The 16,486-nt window shown below is 54.7% G+C and overlaps 7 protein-coding genes across 7 annotated transcripts; 3 read left to right on the top strand and 4 right to left on the bottom strand.

The window, feature by feature from the left end:
* The first annotated feature begins 1,131 nt into the window (after positions 1-1,131).
* Positions 1,132-3,604, top strand: DICSQDRAFT_132003 (uncharacterized protein). The gene is made up of 10 exons (XM_007360993.1): positions 1,132-1,174; positions 1,232-1,244; positions 1,320-1,462; positions 1,540-1,552; positions 1,613-1,802; positions 1,869-2,067; positions 2,116-2,647; positions 2,740-3,165; positions 3,239-3,383; positions 3,452-3,604. Exons 1-10 carry the CDS (start codon positions 1,143-1,145, stop codon positions 3,502-3,504), a joined length of 1,746 nt encoding a protein of 581 aa, XP_007361055.1. The 5' UTR covers positions 1,132-1,142; the 3' UTR covers positions 3,505-3,604.
* A 361-nt stretch (positions 3,605-3,965) lies between these two features.
* Positions 3,966-6,009, bottom strand: DICSQDRAFT_177229 (heat shock protein 30; the record flags this gene model as incomplete). The annotated part of the gene is made up of 6 exons (XM_007360992.1): positions 5,663-6,009; positions 5,570-5,592; positions 4,968-5,517; positions 4,765-4,914; positions 4,502-4,707; positions 3,966-4,443 (listed from the first exon to the last, which is right to left on the bottom strand). The coding sequence occupies exons 3-6, from the start codon at positions 5,112-5,114 to the stop codon at positions 3,966-3,968; spliced, it is 981 nt and encodes a 326-aa protein (XP_007361054.1). The 5' UTR covers positions 5,115-5,517; positions 5,570-5,592; positions 5,663-6,009.
* A 457-nt stretch (positions 6,010-6,466) lies between these two features.
* DICSQDRAFT_49120 (Aldo/keto reductase) lies at positions 6,467-7,929 on the bottom strand (the record flags this gene model as incomplete). The annotated part of the gene is made up of 9 exons (XM_007360991.1): positions 6,467-6,688; positions 6,763-6,916; positions 6,973-7,065; positions 7,136-7,197; positions 7,246-7,285; positions 7,353-7,532; positions 7,587-7,630; positions 7,689-7,835; positions 7,900-7,929. The coding sequence occupies 9 exons, from the start codon at positions 7,927-7,929 to the stop codon at positions 6,467-6,469; spliced, it is 972 nt and encodes a 323-aa protein (XP_007361053.1).
* Positions 7,930-8,738: 809 nt separating this feature from the next.
* Positions 8,739-9,473, top strand: DICSQDRAFT_49803 (OTU-domain-containing protein; the record flags this gene model as incomplete). Its single annotated transcript, XM_007360990.1, has 3 exons — positions 8,739-8,876; positions 8,932-9,357; positions 9,411-9,473. Coding segments are annotated over 3 exons (627 nt in total), but the record flags the coding sequence as incomplete, so codon positions are not given.
* Positions 9,474-9,800: 327 nt separating this feature from the next.
* Positions 9,801-12,663, bottom strand: DICSQDRAFT_97274 (Adaptor protein complex beta subunit). Its single transcript, XM_007360989.1, has 10 exons — positions 12,548-12,663; positions 12,366-12,471; positions 12,249-12,311; positions 12,119-12,195; positions 11,696-12,060; positions 11,423-11,637; positions 11,160-11,373; positions 10,746-11,103; positions 10,384-10,689; positions 9,801-10,304 (listed from the first exon to the last, which is right to left on the bottom strand). Exons 1-10 carry the CDS (start codon positions 12,599-12,601, stop codon positions 9,888-9,890), a joined length of 2,175 nt encoding a protein of 724 aa, XP_007361051.1. The 5' UTR covers positions 12,602-12,663; the 3' UTR covers positions 9,801-9,887.
* Positions 12,664-12,775: 112 nt separating this feature from the next.
* On the top strand, positions 12,776-14,181 carry DICSQDRAFT_177225 (uncharacterized protein; the record flags this gene model as incomplete). The annotated part of the gene is made up of 6 exons (XM_007360988.1): positions 12,776-13,123; positions 13,185-13,284; positions 13,346-13,374; positions 13,423-13,576; positions 13,625-13,937; positions 13,997-14,181. The coding sequence occupies exons 1-6, from the start codon at positions 12,795-12,797 to the stop codon at positions 14,179-14,181; spliced, it is 1,110 nt and encodes a 369-aa protein (XP_007361050.1). The 5' UTR covers positions 12,776-12,794.
* Positions 14,182-14,226: 45 nt separating this feature from the next.
* DICSQDRAFT_97269 (FAD/NAD(P)-binding domain-containing protein) lies at positions 14,227-16,181 on the bottom strand. Its single transcript, XM_007360987.1, has 7 exons — positions 16,022-16,181; positions 15,821-15,936; positions 15,709-15,716; positions 15,268-15,626; positions 14,677-15,206; positions 14,457-14,615; positions 14,227-14,398 (listed from the first exon to the last, which is right to left on the bottom strand). The coding sequence occupies exons 1-7, from the start codon at positions 16,134-16,136 to the stop codon at positions 14,342-14,344; spliced, it is 1,344 nt and encodes a 447-aa protein (XP_007361049.1). The 5' UTR covers positions 16,137-16,181; the 3' UTR covers positions 14,227-14,341.
* Positions 16,182-16,486: the final 305 nt, after the last annotated feature.

Below are 16,486 nucleotides of genomic sequence, written 5' to 3'. Positions count from 1 at the left end.
CTCAGAACATTCACATGATACCGTATTGCTGCAATACCCTTTCTTTGGATTCCATTTGAGTGTTCCCGATCAGACTTGCCACCAGTGCTGCACAATTCCGCGCATCACGCGTTACTATCCAGTGGCGATTGGTTAGCATTCATCATATAAGTACAAGTTCTACGGTTGGTGTCGGCTATGAGACTCTCCCGCCATTGACTCTCGATATTGTACTTTTTAAGCCTAAGACGAGACTGCAATGCGCGCCAGCTGTGCCTCCCCATTACGGAGGAGAGGTCCCGCACCAATCTTTGCGTTTTAGTACTGCATGCCATACCGTGCTATGAGGTCGACCTCCATCCTGCAATCATGCGTTGTGTCAGATTTGCAACTGCCGCCCGAGAATAGAGAGGCTGGGACTGCTTCCGATCGCACCAAAGTACGCTACTAGCGCCGTGCGATCAGCATAGAGGGGTCTGTTGAAGACGGGCCTAACTAATACTCAGGCATGTGCTTTGGGTAGGCCTGAGCACCTCCTCGAAGTGGTCTTCGTACATTCCGCCGGCTTCATGTTTCGAGTGACACAAGCTTTCCCGGACGCGTCTCAACCGAGACAGTGCCTTTCAGTAATCTTGATTTTGATTACTAAGGCAGTCGGTGTCAGAGCGCATGATGATTCTATAGTCGGCATCGTTTTAGCCCGTACTTCTGGTAAGTAACCTATAAACCCCAAAACTCCACAGGATCGCGGCTATCCCGAGTCGGGATAGGGGGAAAGTAACCCTAACGTCTTAAAACCCCCAAGATCCCGTAGCTTTCCAACCCGAATGTCCATACAACAGTTAGGCATGCTGTAATTTTTCGCTCATCATAAGACCTCAAAAAGTCGACTGATGCTGTTTAATTCTATGATAGCGTTCAACACCCCACACCGCCCACTTGGCTCTCGGGACTTATCCGGGCGCCTTTTGGGCGCTAACATTCTGGTAACCCCTATGAGTTAAGCGGTGTCGACTGTGTCCGTGTACATCTTCAGTCAATATCATGACTAAACCGAAGCCGGCGTCTGTGCAACCCGCCAGAGAGTGATACATATATACAGACGGACCTGGACCGCTCTGAAGCGCTGTCTCCTTTCTGCTCTGAACGACCACTTTTACCTTATGGCTCCCGCACAGACTTGCTCAGCATGTAGGTTAGTATGTCCTCCCATATCCGCACATTCTCACACATTAACATGATGGTACTATAGGGGGCGCAAAGTAGTAAGTTAGTTCTGTCGGGAATCCCGAGCCCGATCCCGTTTGTGTGTACAAGTTTGCTTATGTAGATGCGGGTAGCGCTGCGACGGCGTGGTCCCCATGTGCGGGCCTTGTTCCAAGGCTCGTAAGCCAATCGAGTGCGTCTACACCGCAACGACGGCGGTATCCACGGCTCCCAAAGGCGAATACTTGAAGAAAGGCGCTGCGTGTGCACCGTGTCGGTATGTATATGTCGCCTTTACATTGCGTCAACGCAGATTCACGCAGCATGATCTATATTACTGTCTAAATTACGCAGGCGGAAGAAGAAGGTGGTGTCGTGCTTGACTCTAGCTAATTCACATCATCATTGACATAGGGTTCTCCCGTAGAAATGCGACGCTACGCGGCCATGCTGTTCTACTTGCAAGGTCGCAGGGAAAGAGAAAGACTGCACATACGACGAGAGTGTTGAGCAAACAATAGCGGAAGCTCTACTATTGCGCACCCATCTCCTCGAACAACGATTAGCAGCGTACGAGAGTCAAGTAGGTGCACTCGGAAACCACCCTCACTCCGATGGTACGAGCGTCCACGGTAGGGCCGTCTTCAGACTAATGACGTCGTCTCCCTCTCTGGTTCCCGCAGAGGGGCGGCTCGAACAAGCTGTGGCGTCTTCATCACGACTAGCTATCCCCAGCCATCCGGTCCTGGGCTCACATGATTTACCTCTTTTCGATTTTCCGCAAGCTCTCAACACGCTCTTCGACCGGTTGTCTGCACCTCCGCCCACGGCAGACGTCCATCACTTATCCGTCCCACACGAGTCAATCAGGTTAAGCGAATTGTAAGTCGTTCCGTCTTCTGTTGCCGCGTCAGCTAAAGCATGTCCCAGCCGCTCGACATGGGCTATACATGCGCCACAATACGGCTGTGTCCTTTCGGACGAGAAGATGCATGCCTCCCTCGCTGGCGATCTCACCGGTTTGATCGTCCACCCTGCTTTCACGTACATAGCGCAGCTCCTTGGCTGCCTCATGTGGCAGATACAACGGCAGGCGTTCGTGTTCCCACAGGTCGAGTACGAGCAGCTGCAGCTGCTTCTTCTCGCGCTCGAAGACATAGACCCCATTTCCGAAATCCAGGCTCGCTACCTCCTGGCCATCTACTACCTGCTCAAGAAGCAGATGCAGGATGGCGAGGCACAGCTCACTATGGCCATCGACATCGTGCACCGACATAACCTGACGTTTCCCGTGATGCCGGACACGTTTGACCCCATTCAGATGCAAGAGGTCTCACCGCAGCAGGCTGAGCTCATTGGCGCGTTGGCTCACCTGATCTACCTCGACCGAGACTCTTCCATTGTGTTCCGCGTTCCGCCACGCCTAGACACTACCCTGGACGATGCGCTCACAAATGTCGCTGTATGTGACCCCTTGCTTCTTCTGCATCGGGATGCCTCATCCTTACCAGATACACCGCATGTGCTGACGATTTGGCCCCTTCGCTTGGCTAGCTCTACTACCCTGTGCTCGCTAAAACAAACCTAGCATACCTGCGGGCTAGGAGTCTGCTCCTGTTCCTCCGCGCACGCGAACTCGCAGCGGAATGGAAGCAAATGGACTCACTCATGGACCTCTTTTGTCCGCCGCGTGGGGCGTGGTTCGAGCAATACTGGCCTCTGCTAGAGGAGATCTCCACGCACGCGACGACGATCGAGGGTGAAATGCTCAAAACGACGTTCTATGGCGACCGCGAGCGCTCAGTCGCGCTAAAGTTCTGCCTCGTCATCGCTCTGACGGGCAAGGCGCAATTGCACTGGCTGCCCCACAAAGACCATGAGGAGAGCGCGCAGAGGACGTTGGATGTCGTGCTTGAAATCGTGAACATATCGCGGACGTTCAAAGACAACGACTTCCTGTTGCTCGATCCACTGCTCGGGGTGCGTGATGCTCCAGTGGGCTACGAATCGTCGGCTGCTTTGTGGCCGTATGTGGCTAACGGCATCATGATAGGTCTGCTGGGCGACGGTAGCGAGGATTGTGGCAGAAGCCGTCAAGGGGCGATTCACGCCGCTTCCGACGGGCGTGTCATGGAACGCAGCACTGCAGACCATCGATACCAGCGTGAAGAAGCTTGGCTTCGAAATTCCATTCACAGGTGCGTCTTGAGTCCGTCATGCTACCCTGATCGCTCCAGTATTCTCATATCAACGTTCTCGACTACAGAGGATTCTGTACGGGAGATTTCGGATGTCGTCCGCGTTGTGGACGCGTCATGATGCATGTGCATTGAGGTACTATCGGCATGGGGATTTTTTTCCATCGTCGGACGGTCTATGATACGCTTTAGTATTACTACCCGTGGACTCATTAATATCATCACTAGAGGAAAATCTGGCTCGCGACACTGATAGGCATAAATGCCGTCAATGCTGGCAACTGACCGGGTCGTGTATCGTAGGAACTTTCGGCCTTCTGAGAACTCTCCCTGACAGGGTTCGACGTTTTTTGCTCACAAGCAACATCTCGTCGCCGCCCGCTGTATAACATCAGGAAACAGGAAACTAGCATTTAGGAAAGTGTATGATACAGGCAGGCATGGAGACAGATACTACGTATGTGCATGCAGGACTGCAAAGTGTGAGGACGGTGCAAGATCGGGAAAGAATAATGGCGTAACGTCCACAACTTTCTCGCCGGAACCGAGACTCCTTCTTATCTTCTATACCGCTCCAGTACTCTATACCACTGTGGAAGTGTTACCAGTGTGGTTAAGACCAGTCGAGCCGGTCCCATTTCCCACCGTGTTCACATTACCGCCGGTACCAGGTGCAGAGTTAACATTGTTCGCACCACCGAATCCATTGACGGGGCCCGTCGTGCGACCCGCCATACCCGAGCCCGTGCCCGTGCCCGCCCCATGTCCATTGTACATCCCCTCGGAATACTTCATTGACGTGAAGCCGAATGTGCCGTAATCAATCACACGAATTTGGCTGAGGAAGCCGAAGAGGAAGACGGGCCCGGCGAGGAGGTCGAGGATGCCGTAGAAGATGAACTCGCCGGTAGGGGAGACGGTGTTCGAGCCCTCGCAGACGCCCCACGCGATCGGGTAGATGAGGAGTAGGAACGAGAGGTAGAATGCGCCGCCGCGGTACCCCTTGCGCATCACGCCGCCTGCCGCGAACGATGCGGGCGCATGCCCGAGGAGGACGTACCTATGCATTGGTGGCTGATGAGTTGACGGCTAACAAATCGAGGAAGGGATCAACGCACCAGATGTAGCACAACGCGCCGAGTCCCAGAGCGAAGTAGCCCCATTTGTATGTGGACCGCACGAGAGCGCCGACCAGGGCTGTCACGACGACAACCCACGCCATGAACAGCGTTGTGAAGATGTCGGAGAACGACAGGCCCGTTGCGAGCAAGAGCTCAAGTAGGAGCAGCGGGAAGGTGATGAAATACTGGATATACCGTACATACTGGAAGAAGAACAGTTCAAGGTCTGAGCATCTGTGATGACACGAGAGAAGGCGTACCCAGATTTGACGAGTGTTGGTGTTACTGCGATGGAACTCCGCCGCGATTGGGGTAGCACCGAGGTCGGAGGCCATGGAAAACCATGCGATGGTCGCAGTCGTTAAAACGATGACGGCAATATGATGGAACAGACGCGTTCCTCGCGCCCTCTACAGAACATATGAGTAATATGTCACCACCATGCGCATCAACGCCGACTTACCCTGAATGTCCAGAAGAGGGCGACGAGGTCACAGATGAGCATGATCGCGAATACCGCCCACGCCCAGTCTGAGCCACCAGAGCTGATATGTCTGTCGGCATTGGGAGGATTCTGGCCGAGTGACCCTCTGGTGAAGGTGTTTGGCATGTCGAGCGGGGGTCGTAAGTAGTCGTGAAAGGCGTGGAGGAGTCAGCAGCGATGCCCTGAAACACAATGGGCGCGATACGGAAGAGGGTAGACAGGTGCGGAATGTTCGCCTCTCTCGTGCAGCTTTATTAAGACTTGGCGAGGTTCGGAAGCAACGATGTGAGCATGCCGTCATGACCTACGCCATAGTAGTTGAACGACTGGCTGAGAGAGCAAGACGTGGCATCGGCGACAACATCGTGGCGAGCACTCTGTCTTCGAGAGCCTCGAACACTCCACACATCGCCGAGTCAGGAGTGGAGCCTACAGTATACGAGAACGATAGCTTGGATATGGCCCCACAATGGACCCGAAACGGGGGCAGAATCAGGACCGGGTTATCGTTCGCAAATGTGCGGAAAGACTGTGGTTGTGAGCTATACGTTGTCACCGTAGCAGCTTCTCAGATTACGCACGTCAACGACGCCGCGTTTCGCATCTTGAACAAGGGATTAGCATCATGATGACTGGGAACCGACTGAGGTACATGAAGGTGCGCAAGGACTCACAGCGGGCTTCGAAGGAATGACGGCCTACCGGTCTCCCGCAAACGGAAGCTTCGCCAATCGACCAAAATGGATTAGGTGACTTCTCGTTAGGACTTTCATTGCGCTCCTGAGGCTAGATGACAAACTTGGGAGTGTTCAAAGCATCTGCAGCATTCAAATGTACTACAGCTAGGAGAGAGTTCACCCTGTCTCGACAGGGGAGATGGAGTAGTTCTGCCGAGCGCCAATGACCCTGAGCCTAGCACTGCATTGTCGGCCGGAGCTTCTAGCGTACGAACTGTCTCCCACAGTGCTGCAGACGTACTCGGAAGACATTGCCTGCAAGTGCAGCCGACGACGAGATGACGGTAAGGAGGAGAACGGGCGCTGTGGCGGCCTGCAAGGGAGTACAGTAGCCGTAGCAGTACGGCGAGGATGACGAGTAGTACACGTCGTTGATGATCCGGCCCACTCGAGGCTCGCGATCAGGTCCTCTGCGCGCCTGCGAAGCAGGTCTATCTTAGCCGTCTAATGCCACTCATCTATCCTCAGACACCAGGTCGCAGGCTAGGGCTATTACGACACAGAGCGCAGCGTGTTATCTGGCACCGGGCTCGATTGAAGCATTGAATTGGGTTCAAAATCAGAAGATAAGGTTCGCGGCCCCAGTTGCGTACAGCGATTCAACTTCCTATGGGTGTGATGCTAGCGTCAGGACTCACAGGAGCACGCAACGACTCCCCGGAGACAACGCAACGCGACCTACATACGTAACGCCAGAGTCACGCGTGCATACAGCTTGCGAGCCGACATCGGTGCGTGTGCTCATCGCCAGTAGGTGGGTGCGCTCGCGCCCACGATCAACCGAGCCTCGTCGAGAGCCTTCACCACCTCTTCCGGAAGAGGGCCCTTTTCGCTGTCCTGCAGATTCTGCCGAAGCTGAGCAGCGCTGCTAGCACCGAGGATGATCCCATCCTGCGGGGTCAGAACGGAGTGGTGCTGGACCCAACGCAACGCGATCTCGGTAAGGCGGAGCTGATACTTCTCCTGCAGGTGGCGCAGAAGGCGGATGTCAGCCCGACGCTCGATCTCGGCCTGGAACGTGTAATCGTTGGACGTACTGCGATGGGCTTCAAGTATTCCAGTGCGTCAAAGTATCCACTCTTCAGGTACCGAGCGCGATACATGGTGCCCATGTTGCTCCCAGGATCGAACCGACCGCCAGCTGGAGCCTCGGCGTCGGGTGCCGCAATCTTGCCTGCAAAGAATCCGCCCCTGTTTATCGGGTCAGGCACTGGTCAATGAGGGCAACAGGCGGGACTGACACTTACGCAAGAGGATTGTAGATCACAAGACGCAATCCGAATTTGCGGCAGCACGGGACGAGCTCCGCCTCTATCTCACGCGTGACGGCGTTGTACATCCTGCCCACCGACAATGAACGACGCGGTGTCTGGTGTCACGAACTCGAAGAGGTGGGTGGAAGGAACTCACGCTTGATAGATTCTAGGCTGTACCCAGCCGTTCGCTTTGCAAATGGACACAATTTCGGCGACCTGTATGTCTGTGAGTGTATGCTATCATCGAATGTGACATGACAGTACTACCTCCCAAGCTGCGTAGTTGCTCAGCCCAAATATCTCGCTGTGAAACAATTAGCTCCGTGAATCCCCCACAAACTCTCGAGGACGCTGCAGCTCTATGCTCTTACAAGAGTCCCTCCTTGTACAATTCGTTGACCTCGCGGACAGTATCCTCGAATGGAACGCTGCGGTCGGGTGCGTGCAAATAGAGCACCCTGACCTTCAGCGGCGCAAGCGTCTTCAGCGAGATCTGGAATGTCTCACGCAGTTTCGCTGGGGAGTGGACACCTGGCTGGGTGGGGTACACCCTGGTTGACTATGAGTACTGGTAATGACTCTAGCCCAGAACTGGGGATGTCTACTTCGTATCAATTGTAGCATCCTTGAGATCAAGCTTGGCAAGGTACTGCTCGCGCTTCGTTAGAATTCCAACTTTCCGGCAAGCTGACATGAGTAGTACATACACTCTCGGTAGTGCCCTCCGCGTAGACGCGTGCGGTATCCAACTCCTTATGTCCGTGCTCAAAGAAAACGTCGATAATCTCTTGGGCCTCCTTCAGATCAGAGGTGCGAACGCCGTTCTTCCCGGGCTCTCCGATGGTCATGGTACCCTGTAGCCAAATCAACATCGCCCATGGGCTAGAACGGGATCCTTTCATATTCATTTTGACGTACGAACAGCAGGGGGATCCTCGTCGAAGACATTGTGCGCGGCGATTTCAACAGATAGCGAGCGAGATCCGGGGAGGTTGATGCAGAGCTCGAAGGGCCTCTCGGACGAGAGCGCGATAGCTTGGGTCGCCTTATCGATTGCGCTGTGGTTATAATAAGATGCCGATGGGAAGCACTGGCAGCCGTGTGTGAGCTTGAGCCTTGGTAAGTAAGTACATCGCTGGGGGGCCCGGGGTTGGCTGAACCGGGCCACAAACGCACGGTTGCTGCAGCTGGTCGTCGGCGACGGCAACATTCGCCGGGCATCGGGCCGTACTCCCGACTGTGAGGTCATCGAACCCAAGGTTAGGGTCAATCTCAGATGCGGAAACATTCCACCATCGACCGAATGCACCACAGACGTTGAGTACCCCGTCTCCACCTCCAACTCAATCTCCAGCATACCCGTCTGTTAGTTCCTTCTTGGGCTTGACTTATTCCTGACGTGAGATCGCAGCATCCTACAGGCTGTAGTCACTCTAAGCATCCAAATCCCTCGTCATGGCCGCGAAGAAGAGCAAGGTCAAGAAGATGCTTTCCCCTCCCCAATCGACACCTCCGCCCTCAGGGGATCAGATAGACGACGATGCTTTGGTGGACGATCTGCTGGCGCAGCTGGACTCGAAGGACGAGACGGTCCGACACGAATCTGCGACGGTCCTGAATGCGATGAACATGAACGGGGTGGCGAACGTATTGGATCACGCACCGAAGAAGGACGCCAAGTCGAGGTTCAAGGCTAGACAGGTGGGTGCGCTCGAGGCTTCGTCCCCGTCTCAGTCTTCTGATACGAGATGGACTAGGCGCGAAAAGCTGCGGCGCTTGCAGAAGATTACGCACCGAGTGACCCCGAGGCGGACGCACGGCTTCAACGTCAACAGAAGGAGGAAGAAGCCAGTATCAAGCGGGTATGCGACGAATTGCGCCTTCAGATACACGAGGTAAGCATGCACCCTTTGCCTCGGCTTGTCTTGTGTATAATCTGCCGCCCGCTAGATCAACCCGGACGGCCACTGCCTCTTCTCCGCGGTAGCGGACCAGCTTGCCCTCCTCGGCATCATACCCGAAGCAGATGCGTCGTATCAGACATGTCGACAGGCAGCTGCAGACTTCATCCAGACGCATCCGAACGACTTCCTTCCCTTCTTGCCCTCGGAAGGTGGAGAGGACGGCGGGGGCGCAACGGATGCTGGAATCATGACTCCCGAACAGTTTCAAAGGTATTGCGCAAACATGCGCTCGACAGGTGCATGGGGAGGCGAGCCCGAGATACTCGCGCTAAGTCGGGCGTACCGCGTGCCGATCCATGTCGTGCAAGGAGGTACACCTCCTGTGGTCGTACACGGTGAAGATTTCACGACCTCGGATTCAAAGCATGTCGTGTATATCAGCTACCACCGTCATATGTTCGGTCTCGGAGAGGTACTGTCCCTATTTCTTTTTCAGAGGAACATGCGCTCAAGCCTAGTTTATAGCACTACAATTCCTTGCGACCCAAGACTTTCATGAACACGGTGAAGTCCGCGTTGCACGCGTAGCAGCGACTTTTGCTCGTGTTCGCAGATCTGCACGAGGGGATTCACAGGAGTAGAGCCCTGGTCCACCGAACGCTCGCGCTTTGTTGACTGGCAACAGGCAATCGGGCTCTCTTCAAGATAAACGGGGTGTATTGCACGACTAGTATCTGGACAGCGGGTATCATATGTATTTGTAGCGCTTCAATCAATGTAGCCATGATCCCAACCGGAGCCATTCAGCGCAAGGCGCCATAAAGGCGGGGTTCATATTGCCGCAGCATCGTTGGGACGAGCCACGGGCATGCACTTGTCTGGGTCCACGTCAATGGCAACGCGACCATGAAATTGGGCATCCTCCGGCCCAACACATCAACGCAACGATACATTACATCCAAAGCATAATATACAAGCACCTGCACATCATCATTGTCCGGATCATATCAAGTCCAACAGGTCCTGGTTCTGCGGACGCGGCTCGTCGGCGACGTAACTCCCGCCAAACGCACTGTCCAAGCCCGCGTACGGGTCTCCCCCAGCAGGCCTTGAGGAGACAGGAGCCTCGTCGTCATCGTCATCGTCACCGTCGCCTTCGTTGCTCGGACTCTCTTGTGACCGGCGTCTGGCCACGTCCCCAGTCGAGCCGTTTCTGGTAGGCTCTGGGGGGTCTCCTGTTGCCACGAGGCTCCCGTTCGTGCCGTTGCTCTGAGAGATCTCCTGGGGGCCCGGGCCTGGCACGACGATGGCCGGAAGAGGGAGGTTGGGACGAGATGCGGGAACCAGGACTTGTCGTGAGAGGGGGTTCAGTGCGGGGCTATCAGCCAGAGCTCTGCCAGTGGCATTGCGGATGAATGTCTACATCGCACGACAGCGCATGAGCATTATGTCTCAATCGCAAGATGTATGATAGGCGAAGGCGCATGAGAGTACGCACCTCCGGATTCTTGTGGTAGATGCTACCCAGTGTCCCAGTGTGCAGAAGTAGCTGGTCCAGTGCTCCTCTGTCCATCCGATCCGCATCCGTGGTGATCGCGGGCTTCTCGGCAAGGACAATCTCACCGGCCACTGCAGGATTGATGGCAAGCATGCGCCAGTACATAAACCCACGATCACGAAGATCCGGATTGTCGACATCCTCCGTCGCCCACTTCAGCACTTTGTGCACGAGCGCCTTGGTAGTGTCCGAATGCGCCTTGTAGATGAACAATTTGACCGCAGCCGTCAGCAACGCCAATTGCACCTATGAGACCCTGTTAGCGGTGACACACGTGGAGAAAGCGTAATTATAGCACTCACTTCCGTTGGCTCTTCGAGGAACGTGTACGTGAGATCATCCATAAGTTCGTCGGCGTTCTCGATGCGATTGGCGAACTGTCCGATGATCCAGATCACTGCGGCCTTGGACTCTGGCTCATCGAGGAGATCAAGATGTTCGCACAGCTTGGGAATGATGCCCTCGTATTTCCCTGGGTATCGTCGGAAGACATCTTTGATGACGATGACTGCCTCCTGCACCACGTACGACACCTTGGTGTCCATCAGGTCCAACAGCGCTTGTATACACGAGTCGGCCGCTTCCTGGACTTTGATTGCCAGTCGACCTATTGACCGTACGGCTTTGCGGACGAAGTCGACGTCCACCTCCGAGGCGTACCTGAGGCATAATGGTCAGATTCCTGCGGAACAAACGCATAAGGCGAGATTGCATACTCCTGAAGCTCCGCGAGGACCTCTTTGGCATTCTCCTCGCGGGCCAAGCGGTACATGATCTCGAGCTTTGCAAGCTTGACGTATATTGGGTCATTGTATTTGCAGAAGAACACCTTCACGTCATTCTTCAGCACGGATGGTCTGCGCTGAATGATGAGAAGGATGTTCCGCAAAGCGACGTATTGGACCTCAGGGCCCGAGCTTAGTAGTGTCACTGTGGAGAAGTTAGGTGGCTTTGCATATACTCACAGACAGACACTAACCTAGCGGAGGTCCCATTTTCTTGCAGATGTACTCCATAAGCTTCCGGTTCTCCATGTAGTTCATGAGGTACAGTAGGACCTTGATGGCCGTGAGTACCACAGCAGAATTTGCGTGGTTGAGTTGCACAATGACACGCTCCGCCATCATCTCCGCATCGATATGCCGCTCAGGGATGTATCGCAGAAGCGAATCCAGGATGTAGATGGTGCCCCACCTGGATATACACCATCGACACGTGAGGTTCGAAGAAAGTGAAGTGAATGACTACGCACTCTGAGCTTTCACCCAGCGCGGTCAGAAGCTTGTTAGCAACTGTCAGATTGAGCTTGAAGATGACACCATCTTGTCGGTCTCCTATTTCGGACAGTGCTGCGACCGCATTCGCCACCACAGTTGCGTTTGAATCCAATAGTAGGTCTCGCAGCATCTCAACGAAACCACCCTTCTCAGCCTTTCGCGGGTCAGCGGTGTAAAGCTTTGCCACGCAGATAGCAGCGGTCTTTCGGACGTAGGGGTCGCGATCCTTAAGACAGTGCCTCAACTGTTCCGTCAATGCCTCGATGACGATGGGTGTGGGTATATACGACATAGTCCGGATGGCGAGGGCGCGGACTAGAGGGTTGCGGTCATTGCAATCCTGGATGTTGTCAACAAATCCACTAGCAAAATGAATTGGTATGGTACGCGAAACGTACCTGCAAGAAATGGGGAATCACAAGGTGTAATTGGTCTGCCTTCTGCCGACCATAGCACACGAGGAATAGGTACACCACTGACACACCGTGAACACTCGGATATGGGTATCCCTATACAACGGACACGTACTCTTCTTGATTTCCAGGAGCGGAGTACCCAAGGATTGTACCACATCCGTGAATAGAGGAGACACTACCTCACGATCCCGTAAGCGTCTCCAGAGGCAGCGGGAACCCGACTACTTACTATCATTACCCATCGTTATATTCGCGACAATCTTCTTGAGCACAGTCTTCCGCTTGGTGAACTTCTTGTCCTTGGACTCCGCCGCCTCTAGTTCCGCGCGGAATTCCTAGGAGCGGCATGGTTAGAGAGCGAGCACTCACAATAGCACACACGGCGCGGTGGACGGCACGGTAATCGCGCACCTGGATCTTGCCCCGCTGGAAGAATTTGGCATCTTGACCGCCTTGTCCGCTCATCTTGCAAAAATTGTCACTACGTTCCCGGTCGCCGTGCGGGGTGATGAGCCAGTATGAGGGAGAGGGTATATGACCGCGAGATCTAGAGAGGGTAGCCGAGTGAGAGAGCCGAACAGGAGCCGCTGCAAGTGCAAGCGCCCATGTCTCGTTCGCTCCCCTCAGCCACTCGATCCCACTGCGCACGTCTCAGACAATGCCACCGCGTCGCCATGTACCATCGCCCTCTCCGAAATGCTTCCCAAGATATGCTCTTGAGCCTGGTCTCCATCCGGCGGTTGACGCCGTCCTCAAGCAGCTCAAGGCATGCTCGCGCAGACTCCAAGCAGCCCTTGTCAGTCATCGCACCGAACTCCAAGTTTTGGAACGGCTATATTACAAGGGAAAGAACCAGCATCGAACAGCTCTATTTTGGCAGCGGGTTGCTGAGATGAGAAAGCTTGGTGAGCGTCTGGACGAAATGCATATGGACGACGTAGTGGAAAGCCTGCGACTGTCGTACTGGGGCGAACCGTCCGTACGGACGTGAGTAGATTGAGCAGTATAGTCTGCCATTGCGAGCCGTGACAGTGTTCACCCCGTACAGCACAAAGCTCTTGAAAGGTCCGTGGACGCACTATCCGGACGCGAAACTATCACTATTCGTTCTGGAGAGGTGCTCCGCGTGCTGCACGCTGATTGACAGAGTGAGTCGTGAGATTCGAGTTCGTGCGTACGAGAGGGAAGTTGATCCGCATCGTCCGACAGTCTCGAGAACGGCTACTGTCTGCATATGAGTAAGCAGCCTCAAACGTATATGTGTTTCTGTTGACCGGTGATATCAGGTCCTTTACCCTCATGATGCAGACAGGCGCATTTCTTCAGTTGGTCCTCACGCTGGCTGCTATCGCATCGCGAATGAGCCTCCTTCTATCCGAGGTGAGAGCTGTGCTCCAGAATACTTGGTTCGCCAGCTACACGGCCTTGCAAACGTTGCAAGTGAGTCCGTTCACGCGATACAATGTCGCTTGGCTGACGTCGACGAAGCTATCCGAAGCGCAAAAGGTGAGAAAGTTTGTCAAGGCCAACGAGGAGGAGCTTGTGGGATCTACTCCCATACTGTCCAACACCACTTCAAGAGCCATTAGCAAGGTCCCCGCTCCCGCTGAGGCTATGGACGAAGACGTCGGAAGCGCATTAGTCCGTACCACCACAGTACATCCCCAGGAAGATATGATACCGGCCGTGGTGTCGCTCCCATCTGCCAACGAACCGCTGTCGCTAGACTCCGACGAGAAAGAGCGGGTCGACTTCACAACGTTTTCCCTCTCGAGCGAGCTTGAAGTCGGCCGAGCAACGCGTAAGCTTTTCCGACGCGCTTTCTCCGTACCGCTCGTTTATTGACTTCCTGTGCATCAGGTGTAAGACATACAGCGGGTTCTGTCACGTCGTCGCATGTTCCCACCGTTACGTCAGTCTCAACTGCTGAGAACACAGACAATGGCGCGAAACGGAAGAAGAGCGACGCCGAAGCTGTGTCTGTTAAACCTGCGAAAAAGAAGAAAAAGAAGCGAGACGAGATCGACGACATTTTTGGATTCTAGTCGGCTCCGCGTGTTGTACTCATAATTCGTAGATTTATGTAAGGCTCGAGTCATAAGTTCGCATAGCGGCGGTCGATGCGGACGAGACAGAGGGATCTCAGAAAGCTATATCCAAAAAATATGGTAATACATGAATGTAGTACTGCAATCACCGGGATGTCTACTGGCCGAACGAGGGCCGAATGAACCCAGACGATCCAAACCAGTTGCCCTTGATCTACGAATAGTTCGACAAGTCAAACATTACAGGGCATGCGATTCGGGAAGCTGCTCACCATGTGATTCCAGTAGGCCCAAGGGAAGAGGTCCTTTTTGAGGTAGTAGTATGCTGCGCGCGGAATGGCCTGATCGCCAAGGATGTTCGCGAAAGACTCCTTGGGCTCCAGACCGTACTTGAACTCAGCCAGCATGAGTTGGCCGTAACCAGTCAACAACTAAGGACACGAAGACAGCATGAGTGTGTGGGGACAAGTGTGGATCAAGGAATAAGCTTACTGGGCAGCTGGTGTAGCCGTCGTATGCCGCGTTTGCGATCTTGCCGGTATCGACAACGGAGAACAGGTTTTCAGTCAAGACAGGAGCCTGGCCAGTGATAGCAGCGGCTGTCTTGCTGGTCGGCAAGCTCGAGCAGTCACCCAGCGCCCAGACATTGCCGAACTCGGGGTTGGTATGGCGGAGCGTAGCCTGGTCGACAGAGACCCAGCCCGCCTGGTCCACGATGGGCTGGTCCTTCATGACCTCAAGGGGACCCATGGGTGGGGAAACATGCAGGAGAGTGTATTCGACATCGATTGTGCCATCTGGGGTCTTGAACGTCGCCCTGTGCGCATCTGGATTCACGCTGACCAGGTTGTGGTTGAAGTAACCTCCCACGCCGCGCTGAATGCGAAGCTCGTTCAATGCGTCCGCGTACTTCTTCACACTAAATATGGAGGGGGTGCCGGTGTAGAAGTCGACGGAGATCGTGTCCCCACGACCCGTCCTCTGGTACCTGTCCCACGCCATCCACATGATTTTCTGTGGTGCTGTAGACACGATTTGAGGCATCCTGCCAAGCGATACTGCGAGAACGAAAGGGGTTCTCACCTCCGGCACACTTGATGACGCCGGCGGGCTGGGTGAAGATGGCCTTGCCCGACCGGAGGGCATCAATGTCCCTCCATACCTTGTCGGCAGTATTGTAAGAGTATATGGAGGACACGCCTGAGCTCGGGTCGGCCAGAGCCTTCTCGAGTCCTGGAATGGATGACCAGTTGGTCTGGAGGCCCGTCGCGACGACAAGGTTCTCGTATCCGATCTTGCGCCCTGACGCCGTCGTAACAGAGTTCGACTTAGGCTCGAATGTCTTGACATTCTCGGGGATGTGCGCGAGGTGGGATGGAATGAGCGTGTCAAGATTGCGGCGTGTCTCCTCCTTCTGCTTCAAGCCTGCGCCAACGAGAGTCCTGTCAGAGCGAGGGGCGGAGCGTGTGTCAGTTACGTGTGGCGTTTCGCCGGTCGCGAGATACATGAGCAACAGCCACATACCATCCAGGCTATGTTACGGATTTCCCACCCGAGAATAGCGGAGATTGAGTCAAGGAAGTAATTGAGCAAAACTATATTGGACGTAGAATGCCGCTGAGACGATCATCCGCACCTGGTAGTAATGATACTCGGCGGCATCGAGGATGGCGATGTCGCCCTCGTTGAGGGCCTTTCCGGCGCTTTTGAAGCGCTTGTACAGCTGGTTTGCCACTGTAAGACCGGCGGAACCTGTGCGTCCGCGCGGGGTATAAGGTGCAACAATCAGGATTGACGGAGAAGAAATGACTGATGCGTCACGGTATGGCATACATACCTCCTCCTACTACCAGGATCTTGAACTGGTCTTTGCTCACTGCGCTACTTGCCCATCGTGCGGCTGCGGGTGCCCGCTTCACCAGCGCCTTGGATCGCGACGCGAATGCGAGCATTTTGACAGTACACAAGCTACAAGGAGAAGAAGTAGCAGGCGTGGGCGGGTGTGAGCACGAGCCTGAGAGAACGCAGAGAAGAAGCGCGGACGGGCTCTGGGTTTATGTTCATTCAGGCAACTCGGAATAGAGAGTCGCGGACGAAGGCGCGAGGGTTTCGCCATACTCACACCGTTCCATCAGCCGGCGGCCCGCCGTAGGTTGCTGTCTGGGACATCCCGAGCGCCGTCAAACACGTCTTCGTAGATGTCCGAAACATCCCGCTCGTTCATATCGCCCAGTCGTAAATTGCAGGGAGTTGTTTGCAAGGTAAGAGAGACAGTGAGCTCGACAGAGACATGATGGGAACA

This window comes from Dichomitus squalens, assembly GCF_000275845.1.
Source record: "Dichomitus squalens LYAD-421 SS1 unplaced genomic scaffold DICSQscaffold_2, whole genome shotgun sequence".
NCBI lineage: Eukaryota > Fungi > Basidiomycota > Agaricomycetes > Polyporales > Polyporaceae > Dichomitus > Dichomitus squalens.
The sequence above is the reverse complement of the archived record's forward strand: the minus strand, read 5'-3'. Positions and strand labels throughout refer to the sequence as shown.

Coding starts and splice junctions, on each gene's coding strand:
- DICSQDRAFT_132003 (XM_007360993.1), top strand. CDS start 1,143: ATGGCTCCCGCACAGACTTGCTCAGCATGTAG. Junction 2,068..2,115: donor TCAATCAGGTTAAGCGAATT/GTAAGTCGTTCC, acceptor AGCATGTCCCAG/CCGCTCGACATGGGCTATAC. Junction 3,166..3,238: donor TGCTCGATCCACTGCTCGGG/GTGCGTGATGCT, acceptor GCATCATGATAG/GTCTGCTGGGCGACGGTAGC.
- DICSQDRAFT_97274 (XM_007360989.1), bottom strand. CDS start 12,601: ATGAGCGGACAAGGCGGTCAAGATGCCAAATTCTTCCAGCGGGGCAAG. Junction 12,061..12,118: donor TGATTCCCCATTTCTTGCAG/GTACGTTTCGCG, acceptor GACAACATCCAG/GATTGCAATGACCGCAACCC. Junction 11,638..11,695: donor GCGCTGGGTGAAAGCTCAGA/GTGCGTAGTCAT, acceptor GTGTATATCCAG/GTGGGGCACCATCTACATCC.
- DICSQDRAFT_97269 (XM_007360987.1), bottom strand. CDS start 16,136: ATGCTCGCATTCGCGTCGCGATCCAAGGCGCTGGTGAAGCGGGCACCC. Junction 15,937..16,021: donor GATCCTGGTAGTAGGAGGAG/GTATGTATGCCA, acceptor GCGGACGCACAG/GTTCCGCCGGTCTTACAGTG. Junction 14,399..14,456: donor GGGCCTACTGGAATCACATG/GTGAGCAGCTTC, acceptor AACTATTCGTAG/ATCAAGGGCAACTGGTTTGG.